Source organism: Salvelinus namaycush, chromosome 27, assembly GCF_016432855.1.
Source record: "Salvelinus namaycush isolate Seneca chromosome 27, SaNama_1.0, whole genome shotgun sequence".
NCBI lineage: Eukaryota > Metazoa > Chordata > Actinopteri > Salmoniformes > Salmonidae > Salvelinus > Salvelinus namaycush.
The window spans coordinates 25,882,592-25,907,894 of NC_052333.1; the positions used below are offsets into that span (position 1 = coordinate 25,882,592).

A 25,303-nucleotide genomic window follows, 5' to 3' on the forward strand; every position below is an offset into this window, starting at 1 on the left:
CAGCATGACAGAGCACCTTGCCATAAGGCAAAAGTGATAACTAAGTGGCTCAGGGAGCAAAACATCGATATTTTGGGTCCATGGCCAGGAAACTCCCCAGACCTTAATCCCATTGAGAACTTGTGGTCAATCCTCAAGAGGCGGGTGGACAAGCAAAAACTCACAAATTCTGACAAACTCCAAGCATTGATTATGCAAGAATGGGCTGCCATCAGTAAGGATGTGGCCCAGAAGTTAATTGACAGCATTCCAGGGCGGATTGCAGAGGTCTTGAAAAAGAAGAGTCAACACTGCAAATATTGACTCTTTGCATCAACTTCATGTAATTGTCAATAAAAGCCTTTAACACTTATGAAATGCTTGTAATTATACTTCAGTATTCCATAGTAACATCTGACAAAAATATCTAAAGACACTGAAGCAGCAAACTTTGTGGAAATTAATATTTGTGTCATTCTCAAAACTTTTGGCCACGACTGTACACTTGGATGTGTTGTTTACTAAGACTCTTTACACACCATGAGGACTCTCCGAGCGCGGTGATGTTTTGGCCTCCTCCTCCTCCTCATCTGACGTCACCTCCACATCCAGGTCACTGCCATCATGATGCCCTTCCGAATGATCGATTGACTCCTGGCTGGCCAATTGGGTGTCTGCGTTGTTTTCACTTGCTCTGCGAAGGGGTGGAGCCTAGGCAAGATGACAAGTGGAACGACACACCAGATCAATTGTGACACCTACTGACACTTTTTTTCTATATTTGGCTAATATATAACCTACAGCCTTCAAAAACTATTCAGACCCCTTGACTTCTTCCACATTTTGTTGTGTTACAGCCTGAATGAAACATGAGATTTTGTGTCACTGGACTATACACCCCCATAAAAATGTTCTAAATTAATAAAAAATGAAAACTTGATATGTTTTCAATAAGTATTAAACCCCTTTGCTATGGCATGCCTAAATACGTTCAGGAGTAAAAAATGTTCTAAATAATAGTGTTTAACATGATTTTGAATGACTACAACACACATACAATTATCTGTAAGGTCTCTCAGTCGAGCAGTGAATTTCAAACACAGATTCAACCACAAAGACCAGGGAGGTTTTCCAATGCCTCGCAAAGAAGAGCACCTATTGGTAGATGGATAAAAAAAGCAATATCCCTTTGAGCATGGTGAAGTTATTAATTACACTTTGGATAGTGTATCAATACATAGATACAGGCGTCCTTCCTAACTCAGTTAGGAAACCGCTCAGGGATTTCACTATGAGGCCATTGATGACTTTAAAACAGTTACAGAGTTTATTGGCTGAGGATGGATCACCAACATTGTAGTTACTCCAAAATACTAAGCTAAATGACAGTGTGAAAAGGAAGCCTCTACAGAATAAAAAATATTCCAAAACATGGATCCTGTTTGCAAAATGACACTAAAGTAAAATTGCAAAAAATGTGGCAAAGAAATTAACTTTATGTCCTGAATACAAAGCATTATGTTTGGCATTATGTTTGAGTACCACCCTTCATATTTTCAGGCATGGTGGTGGCTGCATCATGTTATGGGTATGCTTGTGATTATTATTATTTGACCCTGCTGGTCATCTGTGAATGTTTGAACATCTTGGCCATGTATTGTTATAATCTCCACCCAGCACAGCCAGAAGAGGATTGGCCACCCCTCAGAGCCTGGTTCCTCTCTAGGTTTCTTCCTAGGTTCCTGCCTTTCTAGGGAGTTTTTCCAAGCCACCGTGCTTCTACATCTGAATTGCTTGCTGTTTGGGGTTTTAGGCTGGGCTTCTGTATAGCACTTTGTGACATCGGCTGATGTAAAAAGGGCTTTATAAATACATTTGATTGATTGATTGATTGTCATCGGCAAGGGCTAGGGAGTTCTTTAGGATAAAAATAAATGGAATAGAGCAAATTTTAGGCAAAATCCTAGAGGAAAACCTGGTTCAGCCTGTTTTCCAACAGACACTGGGAGACAATTTCACCTTTCAGCAGGACAATAACCTAAAACACAAGGCCAAATATACACTGGAGTTGCTTACCAAGATGACATTGAATGTTCCTGTGTCGCCGAGTTACAGTTTAGACTTAAATATATCTTGAAAATCTATGGCAAGTCTTGAAAATGGCTGTCTAGCAATGATCAACAACCAACTTGACAGAGATTGAATAATCTTTTAAAGAATAATGTGCAAATATTGTACAATCCAGGTGTGCAAAGGTCTTAGAAACGTACCCAAAAAAAGACACTTAGCTGTAATAATTGCCAAAGGTGATTCTATTGACTCAGGGGTGTGAATACTTATGTAAATTAGATATTTCATTTTCAATAAATTGGCTAAACTTTGTCATTATGGGCAATTGTGTGGTGAGAAAAAAATTGGTGAGAAAAATAATCTATTTGATCCATTTTGAATTCACAACAACACAACAAAATGTAGAATAAGTCAAGGGGTATGAATACTTTCTGAAGGCATTTACTCAACTCAGATGATTGAGAGCATAATCCCATGATTAGATTCTCATCTACAACAATGACCTTGGTAAAAAATCAGTGCACCCCCTATAGTTAAGCTAAGTGCAACTACCCACAGTGTCAGAGTTGGTGTCTCAACTTACTATTGCGAGTTGGAATAGTAAAATACACAAGGTGCAATTTAGAAATTTGGTTGTGCATCAGCAGTTTTTCTGTTGTCAGTCACTGATAGTCAGTCAATTAGCCCGTGTCAGCTACATTTTTTTTAGATTGCTAAGTTAGTTTAGCACCCAGCTATGTAAACTTGTTATCATGGTCGAATGGGCTGTGGGGCCCCCCATTGATTTTGTTAGTCAGTCTCACTCAGATATATTAAAAACCGCAAACATTTCTCCCACCCTATGGAAAAATGTGTAGAAGTGCAGGAATAAGCTGTAAAACAGCCTATTTTCCTCTCGGCCCCATGGCAAAATGTGTCGAATTGCAGCAAATGAACTCTAACTGATTTTTTCCCATCGCCACTGTCAAGAGGGGGGTCACTAAAATGTTTTGCTCGCAATGTGTGTGTGTGGGGGGGGGGGGGGGGGGGGTGGATGTGGGTACGCAGACCCGCGAGCAAATGCAGCCCCTCATGATGAGATCAGATTTTTTGTGGCCCCCCCACCCCCATCAAAGTTGCCCATACCTGCTCTGAGCCTGCAGTTCCCACACTGTCCATCATGGTGGCACTGTGGGCCTTCATGTCGCGGACCTGCCTCTCCAGCTGGGCGCGGGCCTTTTCGCTATCCCTCAGGCGGCCCTCGGTACCCCGCAGCCTACTGAGCTCCTCCTGCAGGAGGCTGTGCTGCCTCTGGAGCAGGGCCAGCTCCCCGATGGCCGCCCCCGTGCTGGCCTCAGCCATGCCCGCGTCACGTGATAGGGAGCGCCAGACCCGTCCGGTGGGTGTGGTCGGGGCTTCGACTGGTGGGCCTTCAGAGCGCAGGCAGAGCTCCAGGATGGAGTCCTGCTTGATCACGGTGCCCTGGGAGAAGGAGAATAAGTTAGAAGGGAATGTAGTGAGATATGAGGAGACTGATCTAGTGGTAGCATTGCTGACTCCATATCATTGGAGCGGCAGGGTAGCCTAGTGGTTAGAGCTTTGGACTAGTAACCGAAAGGTTGCAAGATTGAATCCCCGAGCTGACAAGGGGGGAAAAAAATGGTCGTTCTGTCCCTGAACAAGGCAGTTAACCCACTGTTCCTAGGCCGTCATTGAAAATAAGAATTTGTTCTTAATTGACTTGCCTAGTTAAATGAAGGTAAAATAAAAATGTGACGGGAGTATCTCCAGGCCATCAGACTGTTAAAGAGTCACCATTAGCTGGCCTCCGCCCAGTACCCTGCCCTGAACCTTAGTCACTGTTCTAGCCAGCTACAGCCCAGTACGCTACCCTGCATATATATATATATATACTGTATTCTAGTCATGGCTCATCCTATAACTTATTTTTTTTTATTTTCTGGAATATGTGTATAGTTGTTTTATTGCTAGATATTACTGCACTGTTGGAGCAGCAATTGCACCTGCAATAACATCTGCAAATCTGTGTACGCAACCAATAAACTTTTATTTTTGTTTGATCCACAGGAATGAAGGCACATAGAGGGCAAGCTATAGACAGGAATATATTTATAGATGTCACAATAGAAAATATTTTATCAACTGTGAGATCATGAAAGGAAAATAATACATTACTATTCAAGCTGATTAAAACAAGCAAAAGCCTAAGCAGGTCTACTGCAAAACTGTAACTTAACTCTACATGATAGATGGCACGTCCTACTGTAACCTCCATAGTAAATATATAGGAGATATGGGTCAAATACTCTCAACAACTTCAGCACATTAAAACCAATTAAATAGTCCCGAAAACTCGGCTAAATAAAGAGCATCTCAAATACAGTCAAGTATTAGAAAATATTTGACAGTTGTATTCGACTCAGGTTGGGTACAAAGAGACACATCCACTGACCTGGAGGGCATGAAGGTAGGCACTAAGGTTGACCAGCCTCTGATACGCTTCCTGAAAAACATACACCATCAGTACACACAAGAAATATGTCAATGCCATTAAGAGCATATACAGTGCCTTCGGGAAGAATTCAGACCCCTTGACTTTTCCCACATTTTGTTACCTTACAGCCTTATTCTAAAGTCGAGGCACAGATCTGGGAAAGGGTACCAAATAATATAAGCAGCATTGAAGGTCCCCAAGAACACAGTGGCCTCCATCATTCTTAAACAGAAGAACTTTGGAACCACCAAGACTCTTCCTAGAGCTGGCCACCCGGCCAAACTGAGCAGTCGGGGGGAAGGGCCTTGGTCAGGGAGGTGATCAAGAACACAATGGTCACTCTGACAGAGCTCCAGAGTTCCTCTCTGGAGATGGGGGAACATTCCAGAAGGACAACCATCATTGCAGCACTCCACCAATCAGGCCTTTATGGTAAAGAGGCCAGACGGAAGCCAATCCTCAGTAAAAGGCACATGATAGCCCGCTTGGAGTTTGCCAAAAGGCACCCAAAGACTCTCAGACCATGAAAAACAAGATTCTCTGGTCTGATGAAACCAACATTGAACTTGGCCTGAATGCCAAGCGTCACGTCTAGAGGAAACCTGGCACAATCCCTACGGTGAAGCACGGTGGTGGCAGCATCATGCTGTGGGGATGTTTTTCAGCTTCAGGGACTGGGAGACTAGTCAGGTTCGAGGCAAAGATGAACGGAGCAAAGTACAGAGAAATCCTTGTTGAAAACCTGCTCCAGAGCGCTCAGGACCTCAGACTGGGGCGAAGGTTCACCTTCCAACAGGACAACGACTCTAAGCACACAGCCAAGTCTCTGAATGTCCTTGAGTGCCCCAGCCAGAGCCCGGATTTGAACCCGATCAAAAATCTCTGGAGACCTGAAAATAACTGTGCAGCAACGGTCCCCATCCTACCTGACAGAGCTTGAGAGGATCTGCAGAGAAGAATGGGAGAAGCTCTTCAAATACAGGTGTGCTGTAATCGCTGCCAAAGGTGCTTCGACAAAGTACAGAGTAAAGGGTCTGAATACTTTTGTAAATGTGATATCAGTTCTTTATTTTAATACATTTGCAAACATTTCTAAAAACCTGTTTTTGCTTTATCATTATGGGATATTGTGTGTAGATTGATGGGGGGGGGGGGGGGATGTAATACATTTTAGAATAAGGATGTAATGTAACAAAATGTGGGAAAAGTCAAGGGGTCTGACTACTATCCGAATGCCTTGTACCAACACCTTGCTCTATCTCATAGGCTATACAGACAGGCACACGCAGACATCTACACAACACAGACACACAACCTCTCGCCATCTCTAGCCAAATATTTCACTGGGTTCTCTTTTAACTAGTTAGACATGTATGGATAAAGTGAGAGTAGTTCATTATAAGATAGTGTGGATTCAGTGTGCATTGACCACTGTACCTCAGTTGAGGGCCTATCTCCAGCCTGATTCCCATTCCGGTCCTGGGAAATTTGAAATATTATTATCTTAATCAACACTTAAATGTCGAAACAATTGTTTATTCACAAAGCAATATCAGATGAATTGGTATAAGAAAAATGTAATAAAAGAAACAACAATTAATGCCACAGAGCTAAACTGATAAGTGTTTCATGCAAACATAATAATACTTTAAACTATGCAAAATATCTGTATGATCCTCATGTCACTTTGTTTCTGTATATTGAGATTCAAATGCCATTAAAGTAAGCAAATTACTCACTGATGGACCGTAGTATAGCATTGCTTCATATCACAATAGAAATTCCATTCCTTTGGTGGAGGTGAAAAATGTTTTCTAACAAAATACTTTTCAACTTTTGCAATTTATGAATATTTCTCTAAGGAAACCAGTATGATTTTATTGTGAAACATTCCTATAATTATAATGACATTTCAGAATAGAGTTGTCAAACAGGCTTCAGAGAAGAATGGTGATTTGAAAAATGTATGTTGCCATGGATACATGGCACTGTCTGAAACAGAGCTGTCAAGGTATAAAAACTCAGAGTGGAAGACTCATGAATAACAGACGCCTTCACTTGAAACTTCAAACATAAGGTCATATTCATTAGGCACCAAACAGAAATCGGACTGAAACAGGGAGGGACTACATGGACAATTTTTGTTTTCCATTGCAAATGCCCTAATGCAATGATTCACAAACTTTTTCACTAGGGCCAGGGCTCTAGACTAACTTTTTCAGTTGATGGCACCAGCACATGATTTGGTCGCACCAATGATGACCTGACCTGTGTTCCATAATGTACACGCATTCCATACAGAACCAAGCTAATGATGATATTTTAAAGTAGCATGCCGTTGCAGGGCTTGACATTAAGGCAAATTTGCCCGTGGCACACCAGGCCAGTGCCAACTGAAAGCTACTGGCCCGAATGAAAAGAATACTGGCCCGGGAAAGCAGATGATGCGCACATCATTTACATTTTATATTTAATTTTCAGGCTGAGTAAGTAGTCTATAGCCTATAATGACCTACCCTGCATTCACAAAATTACATTTTACATTAATTGTTTGGAGGAGAAAAAACTCTACCCTTTGCGCAATCTCAAAAAGGGTGTTATTGTCAGCGATTTTGAACAGTCATTCTATAGTTATTGGACCCTATAAAATCTATTTTATCTTTTGGAAAATTCTGTTTTCCCGGGTTAGATTTTTCCCGACTTTCATTCTCAAAATCACACTTATTTTTTAATAGAAAAACTTGTCTACAACAATGCTTAAACCACATCAGGAGACCACTTTTGAGGTCTGGGAACAATTATAATTTGGAGGGTGTAGTTGCTCTTTCATTCAATTGCACACCTAGCAAGAGACTTGTGTTTGGATAGCTTTGTTTTTGTATTGTACAATGGCTACATGTGATGGCAGAGTTTGCAAAACAAATGCCCAGCAATTGATACAAATCATCATGATATATTTCTGCCAGGGTGTAGTTTCCCTTTAATTCAACTGTGCACCTATCAAGAGACCGTTGTGTTTGGCTAGCGGTGTTTTTGTACTGTACAATGTATAATGTAGTTTTGATGTGATGGCAGAGTTTGCAAAACAAATGCCCCACGATTGATACTAATCATCATGATATCATTCTGCCAGGTAGCTCTACTTTGCAGTCAAAATTTAATTGGAAAGTTTTTGGGGAAAGTGCATGACGAGTGCATGATGACTGATTTGTGCATTGCAAAGATTCAACCAAGACTTCGGACCAAACCTTTTGAATACCTGGTCTGCATATCAATTGTTGCATACCGATTACTGGTTGAATAAATATTAATAAAAATAAAAGCTAATTGTGAACCAAAAACTAACATGACCAGCTACATTTATTTCACTGGCACCAAAGTGACCAATACAAAATTGGTGTCTCACTGCTAATTCAAAGGGTCCCCCGCACGTCACGTCTATTTCTATGGGCACAACCACAGTTCACGACACAAACTGTCCACACCCATCTTGTTAGCAAAGATAACAATTTGCTGGTTTAAAGTTTATTTCCTGCAATTCTATACATTTTGCCATGTCTTATTTGTGTTTATGTGATATGGGTTACTCAAACATTACAATAAAATCAATATGCTAAACAACCTAGCCAAAAAACGTTAGCTGACATGGACTAGTTGATCTGGACATTTCTAACATGTTATAAATAGTATCTCTCTAATGTCTGCAATGACTGACTCCCTGCCCGCCCTGTCGACCCCTCGCACCCTTACATTTGGGAACCACTGCTCTAATGAACATGACCCAGCTTTAAGTGATCATAAGCCTATATTAAAAATTACTAGAACTGCTAATCTATCTTCAATATTTGTTTATTTGGGTTGACCAGTATGTAGGCAGGGATGTTGTCTACACCCATTTTGTCTTATGACAGACCTGGGGCTGTTGCCACCAGACATAAATCAATCTTAGACTAAAAGAAGCTGGATGATGACATGACACTGTAAAATGGCAAGCTAAACATGAACTTCAGTCTGCAATGTTATTGGCACAATTAACCTTCATAACTGGATTGATTTATCTCTGTGGTGCCACTCGTATGACAAATCAGGGCCATAACCTCATAAGCACTTAAATATCACTGCGGGCATCCTCTTCAAATATCAACGATGGTACAAACCCCTATTTCTATTTAGGGCACCTCCAGAGTGTAATATGGAATTGAACCCTGTCAATGAAAAGTATATAGTAAATAACTATCACTATCAAATTTCCGTTTGATCAGTTAGTTGAAGCATGGTGCTACCAACACAGGGGCTGTTGGTTTGAATCCTACTACACCGGCTCTGACGCTCGTCGGATGTGGCAAGGCTTGCAAACTATCACGGATTACAAATGGAAACCCAGGAGTGCGCTGTCCAGTGATGCAAGCTTACCAGACGAGCTAAATACCTTCTATGCTCGCTTCGAGGCTAGCAACCCGAACCATGCATGAGAGCACCAGCTGTCCTGGACGGCAGGGCGAGAGGACCCTGGGATTAAACACCTCCCTCTGCAACTGTATCCTGGACTTCCTGACGGGCCGCCCCCCAGGTGGTGAGGGTAGGTAACAACACCGTCACAGTGACCCTCAACACAGGGGCCCCTCAGGGGTGTGTGCTTAGTCCCCTCATGTACTCCCTGTTCACCTTCACCCAGAACTGCGTGGCCGTGCATAACCTCAATATCATCATTAAGTCTGCCAACACGATGGTAGTACACCTGATCACCTGGCAGTGTGGTTCCAGGAAAACAACCTCTCCCTCAATGTCAGCAAGACAAAGGAGCTGATCATGGACTACAGGAAATGGAGGGGCGAGCACTCCCACATCCACATCAATGGAGCTGTAGTGGAGCAGGTTGAGAGCTTCAAGTTCCTCGGTATCCACATCACTAAGGAATCGTCATGGTCCACACACACCAACACAGATGTGAGTAGGGCACAACAACGTCTCTTGAAAAGAGTCGGCATGGGCACTCAAAAAGTTCTACAGCTGCACCATTGAGAGCATCTTGACTGGCTGCATCACCGCCTAGTATGGCAACTGCTTGGCATCCCACTGCAAGGTGCAAGGGTAGTGTGTAACGCCCAGTACATCACTGGGGCCGAGCTCCGTGCCATCCAGGACCTCTATACTAGGCGTTGTCAGAGGAAGGCCCAAAATGGTCAAAGACTCCAGCCACCCAAGTCATAGACTGTTCTTTCTGCTACTGCACGGCATGCGGTACCGATGTCTGGAACCAACAGGACCCTGAACACCTTCTACCCTCAAGCCATAAGACTGCTAAATAGTTAACGAATAGCTACCCAGACAATCTGCATTGACCGTTTTTGCATGAACTCTTTTGACTCACATACTCTGCTGCTACTGTTCATCTATCCTGTTGCCTAGTTACTTTATCCCTACCTACATGTACAGTACAGTCAAAAGTTTGGACATACCTACTCATTCAAGGGTTTTTCTTTATTTTTACTATTTTCTACATTGTAGAATAATAGTGAAGACATCAAAACTATGAAAAAACACATATGGAATCATGTAGTAACCAAAAAAGTGTTAAACAAATCAAAATATATTCTATATTTTAGATTCTTCAAAGTAGCACGCTTTGCCTTGATGACAGCTTTGCACACTCTTGGCATTCTTTAAACCAGCTTCTCCTGGAATGCTTTTCCAACAGTCTTGAAGGAGTTCCCACATATGCTGAGCTCTTGTTGGCTGCTTTTCCTTCACACTGCAGTCCAACTCATCCCAAACCATCTCAATTTGGTTGAGGTCGGGTGATTGTGGAGGCCAGGTCATCTGATGCAGCAATCCATCACTCTCCTTCTTGGTCAAATAGCCCTTACACAGCCTGGAGGTGTGTTGGGTCAACTTTTGACTGGTACTGTACATATCTACTTCAATTACCTCGTACCCCTGCACATCGACTCGGTACTGGTTCCCCGTGTATATAGCCAAGTTATCATTACTCATTTTGTATTTATTCCTCGTGTTATAATTGTTCTATTATTTCAATGTTTTTCTCTCTGTACAGTTGGAAAGGGCCCATAAGTAAGCATTTCACTGTTAGTCTACACCTTGATTTGATTCCCACACATGAACCATGCTCACAATGAGCAATCTTGCCTGCGTCCTGAAGACTTCTGTTAGCTTCCCGAGCTAAGGACTTGGCTTTACTGTAGCTGAGTGCATGACTTTAGCTTGGCTTTGTGGCGCATGGGAGACCTTGGTTCTAAGCCTGGTCGACCAAAGTAAATGACCATATTATTATTATTATTTTTAGGACCTCACCTTTGCTGCTGGGGACCCGTGCGTTCCATTGACAACCACCTCCTGACCGTCTACAAACAAACACAACGGTCACTCAATGATCATTGCTCACAGTGCTATGGAGTCTAGACTAGTATACAACTTGTCAATCAATGGCACAAAGGAGTCACTCACTGATCACTAGCGCCCCTGTGTGGTTCGGGTGACCGTTGAAACTGCAGGCCAGAGGCATTTCAAAGGTGGAGCCCAGTAGTAGCTCACTCAGCCTATCCACTGGGAGACACAAAGACAGACAACACATCATCAGTGCCTTAACAAAATGTATGGTGCATTCAATTTAACTCACCTACGACACAGCGTTGGTCGAGTTTTGACATGTTAGACCATTCCATTGCTCGTAAAGTGAACTCTACGCCCACCCGGGGCACCGCCCACAAGGAAAAGATATAGAAAGATGTTCTACCTGGAACTTCTAAGTAATACATATGGCAGCAAATACAGAAACAAGATTAATTTAAAAAAATCATGAACATTTAAATAAGAATCTTGTATGGCAGAAGAAGATTATTTGTACAATAATCTAACAAATAATATAATAAGTATCTGGTCAAATATTTATCTCAACAATCATTCTCTCGATAGCACATTGGTAGTAGTCAGTGACAAATATCATAGCTAAGCAGGGCTGGGCTTGGTTAAAATCCTGGATTGGAGAGTAAAGGGATACCTTTAGATAAATCAACTGTCCAGTAGGAGGTGCTGCCCAGCCTATTGGAATCTTACCATGGAAACTCATTCTTGAAAATGAATCTACAAATATTGTATTTTTCTGATAGTAATTGCCATCGTTTTTTATATGTTGACTTATAGAAAAAATGTGAAACCTATAAGGAAAGCATTTATTTTGTAGAGGTTACATTATCAGACATACACTTTTCTTATAACATTAATTGATGACTCATACGGTTTAATTCATTTATTTTGTCTCAAATATGTCATACCATATCTATGTGGGAAAATGACCAACATCATGTATTCGGCTGGGGGTCCACAAGGAGAGGTTTGAGAATTATTGACATAAGTCGGAAGTCAGAAGTTTACATACACCTTAGCCAAATTCATTTAAACTCAGATTTTCACAATTCCTGACATTCCTCGTAAAAATTCCCTGTCTTAGGTCAGTTAGGATCACCACTTTATTTTAAGAATATGAAGCGTCAGAATAAGAGTAGAGAATGATTTATTGCATCTTTAACTTTTTTTTGTCACAGTCCCATGGGGTCCGAGGTTTACAGACACTCAATTAGTATTTGGGAGCATTGCCTTTAAATTGTTTAAAGGGCTTTGTGATGGCCACTCCAATACCTTGACTTTGTTGTCCTTAAGCTATTTTGCCACAACTTTGGAAGTATCTTGGGGTCATTGTCCATTTGGAAGACCCATTTGCAACCAAGCTTTAACTTCCTGACTGATGTCTTGAGATGTTGCTTCAATATATCCACATTATTTTCCTCCTCATGATGCCATCTATTTTGTGAAGTGCACCAGTCCCTCCTGCAGCAAAGCACCACAACAACATGATGCTGCCACCCCCGTGCTTCACGGTTGGGATGGTGTTCTTCGGCTTGCAAGCCTCCCCCTTTTTCCTCAAAACATAACGATGGTCATTATGGCCAAACAGTTCTATTTTTGTTTAATCAGACCTGAGGACATTTCTCCAAAAAGTACGATACTTTTCCCCATGTGCAGTTGCAAACCGTAGTTTGGCTTTTTTATGGCGGTTTTGGAGCAGTGGCTTCTTCCTTGCTGAGTGGCCTTTCGGGTTTTGTCGATATAGGACTAGTTTTACTGTGGATATAGATACTTTTGTACCTGTATCCTCCAGCATCTTCACACGGTTCTTTGCTGTTGTTATTGGATGGATTTGCACTTTTCGCACCAAAGTACGTTCATCTCTAGGACACAGAACGCGTCTCCTTCCTGAGTGGTATGACGGCTGCGTGGTCCCATGGTGTTTATACTTGCGTACTATTGTTTGTACAGATGAACGTGCTACCTTCAGGCATTTGGAAATTGCTCCAAATGATGAACCAGACTTGTGGAGGTCTACAATTTTTTCTCTGAGGTCTTGGCTGATTTCTTTTGATTTTCCCATGATGTCAAGCAAAGAGGCACTGAGTTTGACAGTAGGCCTTGAAATACATCCACAGGTACACCTCCAATTGACTCAAATTATGTCAATTATCCTATCAGAAGCTTCTAAAGCCATGGCATCATTTTCGGGAATTTTCCAAGCTGTTTAAAGGCACAGTCAACTTAGTGTATGTAAACCTCTGACCCACTGGAATTGTGATACCGTGAATTATAAGTGAAATAATCTGTCTGTAAACAATTGTTGGAAAAATGACTTGTGTCATGCACAAAGTAGATGTCCTAACTGACTTGCCAAAACTATAGTTAACAAGACATTTGTGGAGTGGTTGAAAAACAAGTTTTAATGAGTCAAAACTAAGTGTATGTAAACTTCCGACATCAACTGTACACTACTGACATATAAGGTAAAACATAACATTTTACCAGATTATTTGTAAAAGAAAATGTTTTAAGTAATCTTCTCCTGCCATACAAGATTCTTATTTGATTTGTATGATTGTTTTCCATATGGGCGGGCAAGCTAAAACAAATGTACACTGTCAGAATCCAGACTCAATGGAAAGAAAGCACCCCATGACATTTCACATGCATTTAGCACTTTCTATGGTATAGTGCTCAAGGAATGACATTCCATGAGAGCAACATTAGCCTAGGGGTTGACAGCCACTTCAAATTTAACATTGGATATTCATAAACATACACATGATACCCATTGAAGACATTGCCATCTTCACTGTATGTAGGGAGGGAACTGGACAACTGTACACGTCAATCAATGTCTGGGTGATGATGAGTTGATAGTTTGCTGTTTGTGTAAATGTAAATGTAGCTCGAAGGCTTTGAAAAAGAAGTTCTAATCTTTAATTGTACAGACAGTACACAATTCAAATGTCTGTTTGACTGTTCCAAGTCAAGTAAAACTGTAATGTAAGCCAACCAGTGGCCTTCTATGAAGGAAACTTTGAAGTCAGTCATCTAAAATGTATGGCATGTTTGGCAACTTCACCACCACCATGACAGCCATTTTGTGGCAACACATTGCACATGCATCCGTAGAATAGTGAGTAAAGGAATAGCGACAGTTGATGCTTAGACTAAGTGCATTGCCAAGTACAACTGAAAACATGCCAAGGCATTTCATAGCTGCCATAATTCAACTTTGAAGTATCGTTGCAGTCAGTTAAGTGGAAGCACAGTAGCAGTTGTGTTTCTGCATTTAAACAGGCTATTTGCGCTTCTCCATCTTTATCTCCTGTCTGCTTATTTTCCTCTCTAGTCTTGCTCTCCTCTCTGTTTCAACATCTCCCTTTAACGCGCTCCCTCTTATCACCCTCTCTATATTTTCCTGTTTCTCCTCTCTTCCAGTCTAACCCTCTCTAAATCTTCTTAAAGGCCCAGTGCACTCAAAATTATGTTTTCCCTGTGTTCTGTATCATATTGTACAACAGCTGATGAAACTAAAACTGTAAAAGTGTGAACAAATATGATCAGTGTTATTTCTTGATAGTTGCTAGTTGAAAACACAATTTACATCAGGTTTTGCATAGGTGGAGTTGTGACTTGCCTGGTAACATCACCAGGCGATATAAGTTAAGATAACAATAACAAAGAGTTCCAAACCTCTCTGACAACAGCTAGTCTTCAGGTTACATATGCTTCCTATTTGGACCCTTCAATTAGGTAGATTCGCAGACCACTCCCAGACAGTCCTAGCAAAACTTTTGCTTGATAATGAGTTATTTTTGCTAAAAAAGCAACTTATGTTGACAATTTTTATGGAAAACTGTTAGGTAATAAATTGTTACCCAGAAATTATTTGATATTGAGATCAAAAACTGCTGCACTGGTCCTTTAACAACTCTCTTGCGCTCTACCACTCTTGCTCTCCCTTGCCCTAACTCTATATCGCCCCCCTCTCCCTCACTCTGCTCCCACCCCTTCTCCTTGCCCCCCACTCCCTCCACCAACCCCTCACCCTCTGCGATGGCATCAGTGAGCAATCTCTCGCCGAGTGGCGCATGGGGCGTTTCGGCCCGGAACAGGTTCCGGGAGTTGGGGCCCCCCGGTAGCATGACCTCCTGACCCCCCGTCACCTCAGCCAGGTCCGAGAACAAGGTGACCCGCTCCTGGAGCAGCTCCAGCACCTCCCGGTCCTTCTGCTGGATGTCCGCTGGAAGGAGAGATGAAAGTGGAAAGAGAAAGATGGGAGGGTAGGGTGGGGGGATGGAGGGGGGGAGAAAGAAGGAGATGGACTCGGGATAAAGAAGGAAAGAGTCGAGAGAAAGCGGGAAGGAATGAGAGAAAGAGAGGGGGAGGGAAAGAGGAGGGGGAGAGAGGGAAATACTGATTTGATGCTCTTCCTAAAGACCTCTTGACTTAACAGTGGGGGCAATCATATTCACACATTGTTCAGTTGGATGTAGGCTATAAGTGAGAGATTGAGAAAAGGAAGAAGGGAGAGAGAAAAGAGGGAGAGACAAAGAGAGAGAGAAAAAAAAGTACGGGAATAAAAGATACAAGTGAGCAAGAAAGATGAGAGAGTCCAAGAGAGTGAAATTGAGAGACAGAAAAGCTGTGATGGAAAGATAGAGTTTGACGAGCTCCTCCACTGGGATTGAGTAGGAGGCAGGCTTCACACTTGTCCTCCTACACACAGAGTGAGAATTGCACGTTGTACTGTAGGCACCATGTAGAGAGAGGGAGAGATAGAGGGGGGGTGAAGAGGAAGGGAGAGAGAGAAAGGGAGAGGTGGAGAGAGACAGAGATAAGAGAGCTTGAAAGGGAGACGTGTAAATAGAGAAAGGAAGGAATGGAGATGGTCAAAGGGGTTGATAGAGAAAGAACGATGGAGAAGGGTAGAAAGGAAGACAGATAGACAGAGGGTTATGTAGAGAAGAAGTGAAACTGAGTTCTTATGTGCAAACAAGTGTGTTTATACCTACATCAGATCGAATCAAAGTGTATTGGCCACGTACACAGATCTGCAGGTGTTATAGCAGGTAGAGTAAAACGCTTATGTTACTAGTTCCAACAGTGCAGTAGAATACAACACAAATACACAAATAATAAAAAATCTAAACAAGAAATCAAGAAATTATCCAGAATATGAAACAAAGGGTTCAGGTCTGGGAAGTCGAATTTGTGGTGATTTTTATAGGCGATCTAATGTCCAGAAGTTCTTATTGGAAATTATACCATAAACGTCCTGAGCAAATAAAGTAATAAATAGGGCCGCCGTGTATGTCGGCGCAATCTTGCCATCCCTACGTTACATATAGATCTGTATGAGTGTGTGTTCATTGCTGACCTTTCAGTCGTCTCAGAAGGGCCTTGTCTTCAGTCTCTATGAGTGGGAACTCTTCCCTGGAAGGACAACTGCAGAGACAGAAAAGATAGTGAGTATATGAGCAGTTTTTGTGTGCCTCTGTGTGTGTGTGTGTGTTTATGTATATACCTGCTGACAGTGTGCTGTATGATGCGTATCCAGGTGTTCTTGTCATCTTTTGAGGCAGCATGGACCTCGTACATCTCCGGAGGGGAGGAGTCACTGATGAGGAAGAGCCCTCGTTCCTGATTGGCTATCTCCCTAATCATGAGGTTCTGCAGGGAGAGGACCGGAGACTTGTCCTGAAAAGAGAAAGAAGGGGTGTTGCTATATTCCCTGACCTTCCATATAGTATATTCAATTGTGACGAAACAAGTCTCTCTATATTCAAGTGTTTTTTGTTTTATGTATTTCTCAGTGTGTGTGTGTGTGTGTGTGTGTGTGTGTGTGTGTGTGTGTGTGTGTGTGTGTGTGTGTGTGTGTGTGTGTGTGTGTGTGTGTGTGTGCTTACTAGACAAGGGAAGATGAACCTCTGGTCTTTTTCCTGTAGGAACACTAGGATGTCGGTCATCAGCAGGACCTGCACATCTAAACACACACACACACACACACGCATGCGCACACACACACACACACACACACAAAAGAAAAACCTTTAAAACATGAGTAAGCAACACGTTTTGGGGATAGTTCCATCCCCTACAGTGCCTTCAGAAAGTATTCACAACCCTTGACTTTTTTCCAATTTTGTTGTGTTATAGCCTGAATTTAAAATGGATTAAATTGAGATATTTTTTCACTGGTCTACACACAATAAATACCCCATTATGTCAAAGTGGAATTATGTTTTTCAACAAAAAAAATGAAAAGCTGAAATGTCTTGAGTCAATAAGTATTCAAACCCTTTGTTATGGCAAGCCTAAATAAGTTCAGGAGTAAACATTTGCTTAACAAATCACATAAGTTGCATGGACTCACTCTGTGTACAATAATAGTGTTTAACATGTTTGAGTGACTACCCCACACATACAATTATCTGTAAGGTCCCTCAGTCAAGCAGTTAATTTCAAGTACAGATTCAACCAAAAATACCAGGGAGGTTTTCCATTGCCTCGCAAAGAAGGGCACCTAATGGTAGATGGGTAAAAAAAAAGAAAGAAAAGCAGACACTGAATTTTCCTTTGAGCATGGTGAATTTAGTAATTAGACTTTGGATGGTGTATCAATACATCCAGTCACTATAAAGATACAGGCGTCCTTCCTAACTCAGTTGCCGGAGAGGAAGGAAACCACTTAGGGATTTCACCATGAGGCCAATGTTTTAAACAGCTACACAGTTACAGAGTTTAATGGCTGTGATAGGGGAAAACTGAGGATGGATCAACAACATTGTAGTTACTCCACAATACTAACCTAATTGACAGAGTGAAAAGAAAGAAGCCTGTACATAATAAAAAATATAGCAAAACATGCATCTAGTTTGCAACAAGGCAATAAAGTAATACTGCAAAAAATGTGGAAAAGAAATTAACTTTTTGTCCTGAATACAAAGTGTTATGTTTGAGGCAAATCCAATACAACACATTACTGAGTACCACTTTCCATATTTTGAAGCATAGTGGTGGCTGCATCATGTTACGGGTATGCTTGTAATCATTAAGACTGGGGAGTTTTTCAGTATAAAAATGAAACAACGGAGCTAAGCACAGGAAAAATCATGGAGGAAAACCTGGTTCGGTCTGGGAGATGAATTTACCTTTCAGCAGGACAATAACCTAAAACACAAGGCCAAATCTTCACTGGAGTTGCTTACCAAGAAGACAGTGAATGTTCTGAGTTACAGTTTTGACTTAAATCTACTTGAAAATATATGGCAAGACCTGACAATGGTTGTCTAGAAATGATCAACAACCAATTTGACAGAGCTTGAAGAATTTTGAAAATAATAAATGGGCAAATGTTGCACAATCCAGGTGTGCAAAGCTCTTAGAGACTTACACAGAAAGACTCGCAGCTGTATTCGCTGCCAAAGGTACTTCTACAAAGTATTGACTCAGGGGTGTGAATACTTATGTAAATGAGATATTGCTGTATTCAATTTCAATAAATTAGCAAACATTTAAAAAAATATGTTTTCACTTTGTCATTATGGGGTATTGTGTGTAGATGGGCGAGAAAAAAAAAATATTTAATCCATTTTGAATTCAGGTTGTAACACAACAAAATGTGGAATAAGTCAAGAGGTATGAATACTTTCTGAAGGAACTGTACAAACTTACTTGACAAATTAAGCTAGTGGAGGCTGGTTACCATGTGTTTGATACTGTTCCATTCAAGTCATTACAAAGTCCCTGTCCTCAGCCTCCACTGACACACACAGACCCTTCCACTCACACACACACACACACACACCTTTGAGCCTGGACCCAGCGGTCTTCCAGAGCAGCGTTCCCTCATGGATGAGTCTCCTGCGGAGCAACTCTCCTCCCCTGAACAGGCCCCCGTCCCTCACCTTGGCCTCGACCCGTGGGTCCAGCCTGGCCCGGATCTCCTGCAGCCGATGAGTCCGCTCCAGCTCCATCACCTGGACAGCAGGGTCATGTTCATTAGGCACTGATTGGAAGCAAACGGACTGAGAATCACCCATTTCCGTGCCCTAATGAACACAACCCTGGTTCACAATAGTGTTAGTGTGCAATACATTTTCTGCGCTGTGTAATTGTACATTTCTCATAGTAAAAGGACGGGTTTATAGATAAAGTGTGGGAAGTCAAAATGACGTCCTTTATTTCAGTCTGACTAACAGGTGCTGGTTCATGTCAGAATTGATCTCAGTGATAACTTGAGTAAATCAAACTATAAATGGATGAATAAAGCACCTGCTGGTCCACTGAGCTGAGTAGCTCCCTGATCTGGGTCAGAGACTGGGTCAGACAGGAGGCCTCCTCTTCATTGTCTGGGAGGGGGGTGGGTGAGAGAGAGAGAGAATATAAGGTGGATAGACATATTATTAGTAGTGCTGATTTTTACCATGCTCCGTCATTGACTTTAAAGACCCTGTGCTTTTAGTTAGTTCTGAGGAACTAACTCACCTCATGATATAAAAAGCTGGCATAGTTTGGCTACATTTTTTTACACCCCACGTAACTGTTTGCCCCCAACAATATATTTCAGTCTAAAGTGAGGATGACTTTGATATATCACCCTGCTTTCGTATCAACAGGGTTTTTTTCTCACCCTTGGTGTTGTCAAGGATACGCTGGATGAGGACAGGGTACTTGGTGATGCGTTGAGTGACCAACAGGATGCACTCCTGGACGCCATGGCGACGCAACAGGTGACCCCGACACACCCGCTGAACAGAGAGCGAGGAAGAGAGGGTGAAAGAGAGATGAGAGGGTGAACGAGAGATGAAAGGTGAACGAGACAGAAGGGAGAGAGAGAAAGATAGAGTTAGTGTGAAAGAGAGCAGGAAAGCGTGTGAGAGAGAAAGGAGAAGGAGAGTGAAAGAGAGGGTATACGAGCGAAATAGCAGAAGGGAAGAAATGAATATGAACAAGACAAAAAGAGTTGAGAAGAGACAGGAAAAGCGGCAAACACAAGAGAGATGGTTGGAAAAAAACAAATATCTGTGTTTTGTAATGCAATCAAGAGCAAATCATATTTTTAACCGAAATTCTGGAGACGTCACTCGATACGAATGATACAACTTCAAAACTAGCTTGAAGAGCTTTAAATCTAAACGAAAGATAAAACATACAATTTACAATAGAAAAATATCAAATAACACATGATATTGTATAAATGATTAATTGGATAGGTGCCAGTAACAAAAGGCAAGGTTAGCAAAGTAAACGGTAATGCAACTCCAACTCCTCACAGTTCAGAACACTCATTATCAGTTAACACACAAGTGCACACACATTCCTATTGGCCTATTTTTATTTCTATGTGCCCCCTCTCTCACTCTCTCTCTCTGCTAAGGAAGGTGAAACAACCAAATATTATGATCATCGCAAGTAAGACCTTTGTAACGGTGACAAAAATGTGGGTTTAATAAAAAATTACGAAAACACAAAAGCTCTCCCTCTGTCGTTCACTCTACTCCCACCCCTCCCCTTTCAATTTGAATTCAAGGTTTTTTATTGACAGGAAATACATTCTGTGAATAGTTCCAAAGCATTCCAAAAAGCATTGTTTTAGAAATAAAAAATTGCATTAAGTCTCACCACTCATTCTATCCGTCTTGTTTTTCCCTTCTCCCTCTGTCTTACCCGTATGAAGTACTGGAACCTCTTGTCTCTAGCCAGCAGCTCCTTGTACAGCTTGACAGCCTTCAGGTGGCGGCTGCAGAACTCAGCGTAGGTCTTTCTCATCTCGTCAGCACACTGGCCCGAGAACTGAGAGAAACAATCCGTCAATCAAATCAAATATATTTAAAGTACCCTGGCCTAGACACCAAAGTCCAATCAGAAGCAGAGTGGCTAGGATCAACTCCCTAGAAGGAAGAAACCTCGATAGGAACCAGGGGAGGTCCATACTCCTCTGGCTGTACAGTGTAGTTAAGATTACATATGACCATCAAGGCCAGATAGTTTCTCAAGTCTACAAAGAATGAATGACCCATTAGGATGGGTGAGCCTAGTGGTTAGAGCGTTGGGCCAGTAACCGAAAGGTTGCTAGATCGAATCCCCGAGCTGACAAGGTAAAAATCTGTCGTTCTGGACAAGGCAGTTAACCCACTGTTCCTAGGCCGTCATTGTAAATAACAATTTGTTCTTAAAACTGACTTGCCTAGTTAAATAAAGGTTTAATAAAAATATATATATTTTTTTATTAATTTATTTTTATTTCACCTTTATTTAACCAGGTAGGCAAGTTGAGAACAAGTTCTCATTTACAACTGCAACCTGGCCAAGATAAAGCAAAGCTGTTCGACACATACAACAACACAGAGTTACACATGGAATAAACAAACATACAGTCAATAATACAGTAGAAAAAAAGGAAGTATGCACAGTGTGTGCAAATGAGGTAAGATAAGAGAGGTAAGGCAATAAAATAGGCTATAGTGGCGAGGTAATTTCGATATAGCAATTAAACACTGGAGTGGTAGATGTGCAGAAGATGAATGTGCAAGTAGAGATACTGGGGTGCAAAGGAGCAAAAATAAATAAATAAATACAGTATGGGGATGAGGTAGTTGGATGGACTATTTACAGATGGGCTATGTACAGGTGCAATGATCTGTGAGCTGCTCTGATAGCTGGTGCTTGAAGTTAGTGGGGGAGATAAGAGTCTCCAGCTTCAGCGATTTTTGCAGTTCGTTCCAGTCATTGGCAGCAGAGAACTGGAAGGAAAGGCAGTTAAAGGAGGAATTGGCTTTGGGGGAGACCAGTGAAATATACCTGCTGGAGCATGTGCTGCGGGTGGGTGCTGCTATGGTGACCAATGAACTGAGATAAGGCGGGGCTTTACCTAGCAAAAACTTGCCGATGACCTGGAGCCAGTGGGTTTGGCGACGAATATGAAGCGAGGGCCAGCCAACGAGAGCATACAGGTCGCAGTGGTGGGTAGTATATGGGGCTTTGGTGACAAAACGGATGGCACTGTGATAGACTGCATCCAATTTGTTGAGTAGAGTGTTGGAGGCTATTTTGTAAATGACATCGCCGAAGTCGAGGATCGGTAGGATAGTCACGAGGGTATGTTTGGCAGCATGAGTTTTACGAGGGTATGTTTGGTAGCATGAGTGAAGGATGCTTTGTTTGCGAAATAGGAAGCCGATTCTAGATTTAATTTTGGATTGGAGATGCTTAACGTGGGTCTGGAAGGAGAGTTTACAGTCTAACCAGACACCTAGGTATTTGTAGTTAGTTAGCAGTGTCCAAAGAAGGGCCAGAAGTATACAGAATGGTGTAGTCTGCGTAGAGGTGAATCAGAAAATCACCAGCAGCAAGAGCGACATCATTGATGTATACAGAGAAGAGAGTCGGCCCGAGAATTGAACCCTGTGGCAGTACCATAGAGACTGCCAGAGGTCCGGACAACAGGCCCTCCGATTTGACACAATGAACTCTATCAGAGAAGTAGTTGGTGAACCAGGCAAGGCAGTCATTTGAGAAACCAAGGCTGTTGAGTCTGCCGATAAGAATGTGGTGATTGACAGAGTCAAAAGCCTTGGCCAGGTTGATGAATACGGCTGCACAGTATTGTCTTTTATCGATGGCGGTTATGATATCGTTTAGGACCTTGAGCATGGCTGCCCATCTCGGAAACCAAATTGCATAGCGGAGAAGGTACGGTGGGATTCGAAATGGTCGAAGATTTGTCTGTTAACTTGGCTTTCGAAGACACTTAGAAAGGCAGGGTAGGATAGATATAGGATGGTAAATGTATACATCACATAAGGCAGTTGGTATAAGGTCCATGTCTGTCTACCTACTGTACCTGTTCCAGCAGCACATCTCCCAGCTGATGGATAGTGAAGTTGTAGGTGCTGCCAGTCTGCAGGCTGTGGTTGCGCCGTGTGAGCAGCTGTGCCAAGAAGCGGACATGGATGCCAGTGAGGCGGTCCAGGCAGGGGAAGATGGCGTGCACCACGCCCGGCTCCAGCTGCACCTCCTCCAGCATGCCCTGGCGGAACACTCGCTCCATAATGCGAAGCGTCCGCACGTGGTGCAGCTCTGTCTGGATCAGCTCTGCAGAAGACAAAAAACGCAAAGAAAGAGTCAATCATGTAACATAGGGATAAAATAGAATTGCCCATCTAGCGAAAGAAATTCATATTTTGCTCTGTTCATCACCTGACAGAAACACATCACCTGACAGAAACACACACATATGAACATTTGGGAGGAGGCACAGGGTCAGCTGCACCTCTGGAGCTATGTCGGGGTTAATTGCCTTGCTCAAGGGCACAACAGTAGTGGATGGTGGCCATGATCTGAAACAAGCAGCCTCTGCAATTGCCACTTTTTCCATCGCCCAGCCCATGACCTTTTCACCACAAAGGGAAAGAGGTTCAAGACGTACAGTGCATGTCACCACTCTCACCATAGATGACGTCCTGCCTCTTGATGATGTCTTTGCGATGCGTCTGCAGGTAGCCCGAGTCCACCGCCATGCTCCATGAGTCCGCCTCAAAATCCCGCCCCTCAATCTCCATTTCCTCCAGCATGGAGGCGTAGTACACTTCTCCTGAGAGAGGAAAACATTCATCCAGTGTAAACAACAAATGGCCTCTAAATGTCTTAAAATCTCTCCTGACAATGAATATATATTCATCCTTTTTTCATATAAACGTTTTCAATGTAGACATGGACATCATGACATGACAGTTGCCAATATACCTTTTACCCTCTACCCAAAATCCCTGAGGCTTTCCCTATGTAATGGATACAACCTTGTCCCAGACCCACACTTGCATAAGCTACACAATCTGTATGCCTCGGCTTAAGATCAGAAGCAAATACATAGCACAAATGTACCACGTTTATTCCCAGGAGATACACAACCACATCCCTGGGTCTTACCCTCGTCGTTGAGCGACTCCATGGACATGGCTCTGTTCCTGAAGTTGAGCGAGTCTGTGGACTGGGACAGGATCCTGCGCAGCCCCAAGGGAGAGTCATCATTCAGGTTCCTATACAGAGGCATGGACGAGGACACACACGCCAGGACAAAAACACAAATATACACATATACACATGCACCAATAAACATGTATAATATACACATGCCATATGCATATGCAGTAAACACAAACATGCACACAGAAACCATCCACATATGTATGAGTACACAGAAAATAACAAAAGTACAAACGGAGATATCAATACAGTATTAATATACACTGCTCAAAAAAATAAAGGGAACACTAAAATAACACATCCTAGATCTGAATGAATGAACTATTCTTATTAAATACTTTTTTCTTTACATAGTTGAATGTGCTGACAACAAAATCAGACAAAAATTATCAATGGAAATCAAATTTATCAACCCATGGAGGTCTGGATTTGGAGTCACACTCAAAATTAAAGTGGAAAACCACACTACAGGCTGATCCAACTTTGATGTAATGTCCTTAAAACAAGTCAAAATGAGGCTCAGTAGTGTGTGTGGCCTCCACGTGCCTGTATGACCTCCCTACAATGCCTGGGCATGCTCCTGATGAGGTGGCGGATGGTCTCCTGAGGGATCTCCTCCCAGACCTGGACTAAAGCATCCGCCAACTCCTGGACAGTCTGTGGTGCAACGTGGCGTTGGTGGATGGAGCGAGACATGATGTCCCAGATGTGCTCAATTGGATTCAGGTCTGGGGAACGGGCGGGCCAGTCCATAGCATCAATGCCTTCCTCTTCCAGGAACTGCTGACACACTCCAGCCACATGAGGTCTAGCATTGTCTTGCATTAGGAGGAACCCAGGGCCAACCGCACCAGCATATGGTCTCACAAGGGGTCTGAGGATCTCATCTCGGTACCTAATGGCAGTCAGGCTACCTCTGGCGAGCCTATGGAGGGCTGTGTGGCCCCCCAAAGAAATGCCACCCCACACCATGACTGACCCACCGCCAAACCGGTCATGCTGGAGGATGTTGCAGGCAGCAGACGTTCTCCACGGCGTCTCCAGACTGTCACGTCTGTCACATGTGCTCAGTGTGAACCTGCTTTCATCTGTGAAGAGCACAGGGCGCCAGTGGCGAATTTGCCAATCTTGGTGTTCTCTGGCAAATGCCAAACGTCCTGCACGGTGTTGGGCTGTAAGCACAACCCCCACCTGTGGACGTCGGGCCCTCATACCACCCTCATGGAGTCTGTTTCTGACCGTTTGAGCAGACACATGCACATTTGTGGCCTGCTGGAGGTCATTTTGCAGGGCTCTGGCAGTGCTCCTCCTGCTCCTTCTTGCACAAAGGCGGAGGTAGCGGTCCTGCTGCTGGGTTGTTGCCCTCCTACGGCCTCCTCCACGTCTCCTGATGTACTG

The 25,303-nt window shown here is 42.7% G+C and overlaps 1 protein-coding gene across 1 annotated transcript in view; it reads right to left on the minus strand.

Annotated features, from left to right (window-relative positions):
* LOC120022833 (rho guanine nucleotide exchange factor 2-like) overlaps nt 1-25,303 on the minus strand; it is a 45,974-nt gene that overhangs the window by 6,437 nt on the left and 14,234 nt on the right. Inside the window, exons 6-22 of the mRNA XM_038966853.1 lie at nt 23,849-23,958; nt 23,370-23,513; nt 22,764-23,014; nt 20,588-20,713; nt 19,551-19,668; nt 19,193-19,269; nt 18,726-18,897; nt 16,825-16,901; nt 16,443-16,615; nt 16,296-16,363; nt 14,964-15,158; nt 11,009-11,107; nt 10,856-10,905; nt 5,981-6,022; nt 4,502-4,552; nt 3,175-3,510; nt 519-690 (exon numbers count right to left, since the gene is read on the minus strand). Coding sequence (XP_038822781.1) covers nt 519-690; nt 3,175-3,510; nt 4,502-4,552; nt 5,981-6,022; nt 10,856-10,905; nt 11,009-11,107; nt 14,964-15,158; nt 16,296-16,363; nt 16,443-16,615; nt 16,825-16,901; nt 18,726-18,897; nt 19,193-19,269; nt 19,551-19,668; nt 20,588-20,713; nt 22,764-23,014; nt 23,370-23,513; nt 23,849-23,958 — 2,261 coding nt within the window. The remainder of the gene's footprint in view (nt 1-518; nt 691-3,174; nt 3,511-4,501; nt 4,553-5,980; nt 6,023-10,855; nt 10,906-11,008; nt 11,108-14,963; nt 15,159-16,295; nt 16,364-16,442; nt 16,616-16,824; nt 16,902-18,725; nt 18,898-19,192; nt 19,270-19,550; nt 19,669-20,587; nt 20,714-22,763; nt 23,015-23,369; nt 23,514-23,848; nt 23,959-25,303) is intronic.